Below are 6,106 nucleotides of genomic sequence, written 5' to 3' on the forward strand. Positions count from 1 at the left end.
TGATTTACATGGATTTTAAGTTATAATACACTGTCAGTGTATATCCATAGGAACTGTGTTATTTGACTTGGTAGAAAAGTTTCCATCGCTAAGCAACAAATATGGGACCTAAGCGCCATATACGATCAGCATCTCAGAGAAATAGGACAGCACCTTATGATGTGAATTTGCCAGAAAATTGGACTGTTTCGAAACTCAAAGAAGAGTTATCTTTATTAGGTGTCAATGTAACATCAAGTACAAAGCGGACACAACTTATTCAATTATATAAATCAAAACCTGTCCAGGTGTCGTCTAACACGGTACATGATGCGAGGGGTCAATTGGCTCCTGCACATAGTGACTCAAATGTGTCTGATCTATCCTCAATTATGGAGAGTTTTCGGGCAGACCTCCAACAGATATAATTCCAGAATGGATAATATAGAGACATCTATCAGCAACTTGCGTAGACCTAGGCCGGATGCCGCAGCTGGGAGTGAACAGCATGCTAATATTCAGCAAGAGAATAATCAACTTTACCAAGACCGGAACATCCAAGAATTCACCTTGGAAACAGCCATGACTAACATGTCACACAGGAGTAGTGTTGAAAATGACCTGTTTGTGCGAGGAAGGTATGGTTTTGATTCAGATACGCTCCCATTTGTAGAGACCATTTCACCTCAGCTAAGGAAGAGCATCATTGAAGGTAAGGATGTCAACTTGGCATCTCTTCTTATTCCTCGATATACCAGCACAAATATTTCCGGGGACAAATATGAAAAAGCTGACCCAAGACTTAACAAATCTCTGACAATGAGTGAATTTATACAAGCTTTTGGCATATATAAGAACATTATGTGCTCTACTTTTCCTGAACGTAGAAATGAACTTGACCTCTATGAGCGTGATATCGTCGACATGTCAACTAGATATGGCGGTTCAGGATTTTATGATTATCATAGGATGTTTAGTCAGAAAGCTGCGGCTCACCTAAAATTCCAGAATAGGAGGGTGGATTGGTCAATTAGGAACAACACTCTATTTTGTAACATTTTTGCCAATCTGAAACCTATCTCGTGTCATCTCTGCTCAAGTGTCAGTCACACGGTAGCATTCTGTCCTCTACAAGTGGATCCAAATCATCTTCAAGCTACCGGTAGTCAGCCTCATATACTGCAGCCCCCGACGGATATGTACAATCGTCCTATTTTCACTTACCAAGGGAAGGTTATTTGTAACCATTTCAACGGTGAAAAAGGGTGTTTTAGACCCAAGTGTCGTTTCTTACATGTGTGTTCCTCCTGTAAGAAGGAGCATCCAAAAACACAATGTTCAAAAAACTGGGAAAACCAACAAACACAGTCAAAAAACCCTAGTGACAACTAATTTTGAGACCGTATACACACCGGTGAATATTCAAACTCTCGAACGTCTCTTAAACAACCATCCCGATCGTGGTTTTGTAAACTATTTGGTAGATGGTCTTAAACATGGGTTTTTCACAGGCTTTGATACCCCACCTGTCCTCACGAGTGTAACAATTTGCTGTCCTCAAGACGGCAACCTGGAGTCACTAAAGAACTGGTAGAGAAAGAATTGAGCATAGGATTTATAATTGGCCCTTTTGATCACATTCCATTCGACATGTATCGTATTAACCCTATCGGTATTGCAGAAGGGAAATATTCAGGAAAGAAGAGACTTATCGTCGACTTATCAGCTCCACATGATGACGAATCTCATCCAAGTTTAAATGAGCTAAACGACAAAACAGAATTCTCACTTCAATATGTCTCTTTAGATAATGCAATCAATATCATCAAGCAGTCAGGGAAAGGAAGCCAAATGTGTAAAACTGACATAAGTGATGCCTTTAAAATTATGCCGATACATCCATCGCTTTGGCCGTTTCATGGGATTAAATGGGATTGTAAATATTATTTCTTTACAAAACTTGTGTTTGGTAGTAGGTCTAGTCCCAAGATCTTCGATACTTTATCAACTGCGGTATGTTGGATAGCAAAGCAACAGTTTCATATTCCAAACATTTTACATCTGCTAGACGATTTTCTTACTATAGAGCCAGCATACACCAATGGACAGGGAACTATGAACTCATTGTTAGAAATGTTCCGTGTGCTAGGGATCCCTTTAGCTTCTCATAAGACAGTAGGTCCCACAACTTGCTTGGAATATTTAGGAATTATTTTAGATTCAGAGAAAATGGAGGCGCGTCTGCCAGTGGAGAAGCTAGTGCGCATCCAAAGCATCATCAGTGCATTTAGTGTCAAACCATCCTGTACAAAACGGGAGATGTTAAGTGTACTAGTTCATCTTAATTTTGCCTGTAGAGTGATACCTGCGGGAAGATCATTTGTGTCATATCTGTTAAATTTGTCTACCAGTGTTAAAGAACTTCATCATCATATCAAATTAAATGATGAGTGTAGAAGTGAATTACAGATGTGAAGTAAATTTCTTGAGGGATGGAATGGTGTATCTTTTTTCTTGCATGACAATGTAACTCTAGCTGCGGATATGTGTCTATTTACTGACGCTACTGACAAAGCTTTTGGTGGGATTTACGGTAATAAGTGGTTCCAAGGATTATTTCCACAGGAAGCTTATAACGGCGAGAAAAAGTCATCGATGGCATTCTTCGAGCTATATCCAATAGTTATGGCTTGTGTTTTGTGGGGTAGGCATTGGTGTAGGAAACGTGTTTTATTTTATTGTGACAATATGGGAACAGTAGACATCATAAATAAAGGCCGGTCTAAGGTCAACGATATTATGAAACTGGTAAGGAAATTGACTTGGTGTTCCTTACAGAATAACTTTACTATTCATGCTAGGCATATTCCTGGTGTAAATAACACTATAGCCGATGCTATCTCTCGGTTCCAGATGGACAAATTCAGACGCCTAGTACCAATGGCCGACAGCACTCCCACTCCTTGCCTACCAATCTCCAAGCTGGTGATGATTTAAAAGAACACATTGACTCTCTTTGGGAGGCTTCTATTAGTCCCCGTACAGCCGCAGTATATAAAACTGCCATCAATTTATTTTTACATTTTGTGACTCTATGTGGATTGTTTGTCCCTGAAGATAAGTTACCATGTATTGATGAAGATATTTTGATCAGATTTGTGTCTTATTGTGACAAAGCTCTACTATTGAAATGTGCTACTATCAAGGTGTATCTAGCAGGTATAAGATTCTCTTACCTGAGATCTGGGGCCACTAACCCATTAGCTAACTGTGAAAGACTTCAATATATTTTGAAAGGTGTTAAAAAACAACAACAGGGTACTGCAACAACAAGATTACCGATTACTTTTGATATTTTGAGGAAGATTTGTGATCTGTTAAGAAATGGAGTGTTTTCTCCAGTAACAGACTTATTGTTACAATGTATGTGTCAAACAGCCTTTTTTGGTTTTATGAGATGTGGGGAATTCACTAGAGATTCAAGGGGTTTCTGTAGCGAAGGTCTGAAGATGAATGATGTCATTTTTTCAAAAGATCATTCATATTTCTCTATATTTTTAAGTAGTTCAAAAACAGACCCCTTCCGATTAGGAGTATATATACACTTTTTTAGAAACCCAGTTCTCTGCCCGGTAGATACCATGACGAGATATTACAAGTTGCGTTTGTCTCAAGGGGCTGTGTCCACATCGCCTCTGTTTACTGATAACGCCAGTCAAGCTGTTACTAGAGAAAGATTCATTGGTTTCATTAGGCACCTGTTAGGTATTTTAGGTTACAATGAAAAGAATTACAATGGTCATTCATTCAGAATAGGAGCAGCTACTTCGGCTGCAGCAGTAGGGGTAGAAGATCATATGATACAAACCCTGGGTAGATGGTCTTCAAATTGTTATACAAGGTACATTAAATCATCAAAGAATGTGCTGGGAAATGCACAACAATTAATGTGTAATTATACTACCAATCATACCTAAAACATAATTATCTTCTTGGGGGCACTCGTATTCAGACTACTTCTTCATACTCGTTTTGGCCAATCAAATGGTTGCAAACAACAATTTTTACCCCCAATTCAGATAATTGATAGATCAATTAAATTATTTTCTGAAATGAATAGGTACTCAGAGGATTTAAACTTGATACCGGTTGAGGTTGTACCCCTGGTAAATAAGGTTGTCCCTGAAATAAAAGTTATACCTATATATAAGATCTATCAATTAAACCAGAGGATTTAAACTTGATACCAGCTGAGGTGATACCCCTGGTAAATAAGGTTGTCCCTGGTAGAAAAAATTATTTACCTGATACCGGTGGGGACACCCCCGGTAAATAAGGTTCCCGATATAAAAAAATAAAAGAAATATGACTTGATACCAGATGGGTACGCCCCTGGTAAATAAGGTCACCCCAAATGCATGGTAGAAGTCTACCTCCAATGTTTCTAAATTATAAACCTGATACCAGATGGGTCATCCCTGGTAAATAAGGTTATAAATAACAGATTAAATTAAGGGTAGAAGTCTACCTATATAATAAGTATGTTTGTAGTCGTACGAGTAACTCCCAAGAAGCCACATGTTAGGTTATTTAGTCTTAGTTTAGGTTGTAGGTTCTTTATTTTGTACATCTATCGATATGATTAATTGCTTTTTGAATTAGATGCATCATGGATGTATTCGTAGTAATAAACATTTTAACTATAATCTTGCCTTATTGTATTGTGTGTAAAATGTAAATTTGTTTAATTTTTGTTTATACACAATACATATGCTTATATTCATATTTGTTCTGTAACAAGCTTTCTGCTCTTGTGATTTACATGCTGTACTAAGTTGCCTGGTGTTGTAATCAGGGCATTAATGCAGACACACAAGGGAGGGGGTCCCGGCGGGGCCAGGGAGTATAATTGGATGAGGGTATCAGGTAATACCTTTATTTATCTAAGGGAGTTTGGCAGGTCCTTTAGGGTTTAGGTCAAACAGTTATAGCAATGTCATTAATATGTTCCGGAACTTCTAAGGAAGAGATGTTTATACAGGGGGATGTTATTAAGCCTGGGGCTGTGATTAATATCTATAGGTATTGGATAAGGAAGGGCAGTGATGTCAGAAAGGGATGGGGTTCATGCACGTGGGGTGCGGGGGGGGGGGGGGCGTGTGCTTCGTTTAGGGGATCTAGCCTTTAGCCAATCAGTAGAGTTTGAAGGACACTTGCTTCAGCAGTTTTATTATTTATCTTTGAGCTGATTAGTCACATGACGAAGGCAGCCAATTAGGATTGTGCAAAATTTATAAGACAGGGATACCAGGTTCTTGGTAACTGGGCTCTGGTCAGTTTCATAATTCTTTAAACAGAGTCAGTTGGTGTTATTATCCCAGAATTTACCAACCCTCCCACCATCCCCAGTGTCTGCTCCTAAGTATATGTTGTTTTGTTGATTACATGCTTTTAATTATATTTTATTTTTGATATGTTTTCAGAAAATACAAATAACATATCTTAATATGTTTTGGAGTTACTCAACGAATTGAAGACAACAATGGCCAATCAAATGGTTGCAAACAACAATTTTTACCCCCAATTCAGATAATTGATAGATCAATTAAATTATTTTCTGAAATGAATAGGTACTCAGAGGATTTAAACTTGATACCGGTTGAGGTTGTACCCCTGGTAAATAAGGTTGTCCCTGAAATAAAAGTTATACCTATATATAAGATCTATCAATTAAACCAGAGGATTTAAACTTGATACCAGCTGAGGTGATACCCCTGGTAAATAAGGTTGTCCCTGGTAGAAAAAATTATTTACCTGATACCGGTGGGGACACCCCCGGTAAATAAGGTTCCCGATATAAAAAAATAAAAGAAATATGACTTGATACCAGATGGGTACGCCCCTGGTAAATAAGGTCACCCCAAATGCATGGTAGAAGTCTACCTCCAATGTTTCTAAATTATAAACCTGATACCAGATGGGTCATCCCTGGTAAATAAGGTTATAAATAACAGATTAAATTAAGGGTAGAAGTCTACCTATATAATAAGTATGTTTGTAGTCGTACGAGTAACTCCCAAGAAGCCACATGTTAGGTTATTTAGTCTTAGTTTAGGTTGTAGGTTCT

General features: G+C 38.2%; 1 protein-coding gene across 1 annotated transcript; it reads left to right on the forward strand.

Moving 5' to 3' along the window:
* Positions 1 to 414: 414 nt before the first annotated feature.
* On the forward strand, positions 415 to 5,054 carry LOC138334044 (uncharacterized). The gene is made up of 2 exons (XM_069282761.1): positions 415 to 691; positions 2,893 to 5,054. The coding sequence occupies exons 1-2, from the start codon at positions 415 to 417 to the stop codon at positions 3,954 to 3,956; spliced, it is 1,341 nt and encodes a 446-aa protein (XP_069138862.1). The 3' UTR covers positions 3,957 to 5,054.
* The last annotated feature ends 1,052 nt before the right edge of the window (positions 5,055 to 6,106 follow it).

This window comes from Argopecten irradians, chromosome 10, assembly GCF_041381155.1.
Source record: "Argopecten irradians isolate NY chromosome 10, Ai_NY, whole genome shotgun sequence".
NCBI classification, from domain to species: domain Eukaryota; kingdom Metazoa; phylum Mollusca; class Bivalvia; order Pectinida; family Pectinidae; genus Argopecten; species Argopecten irradians.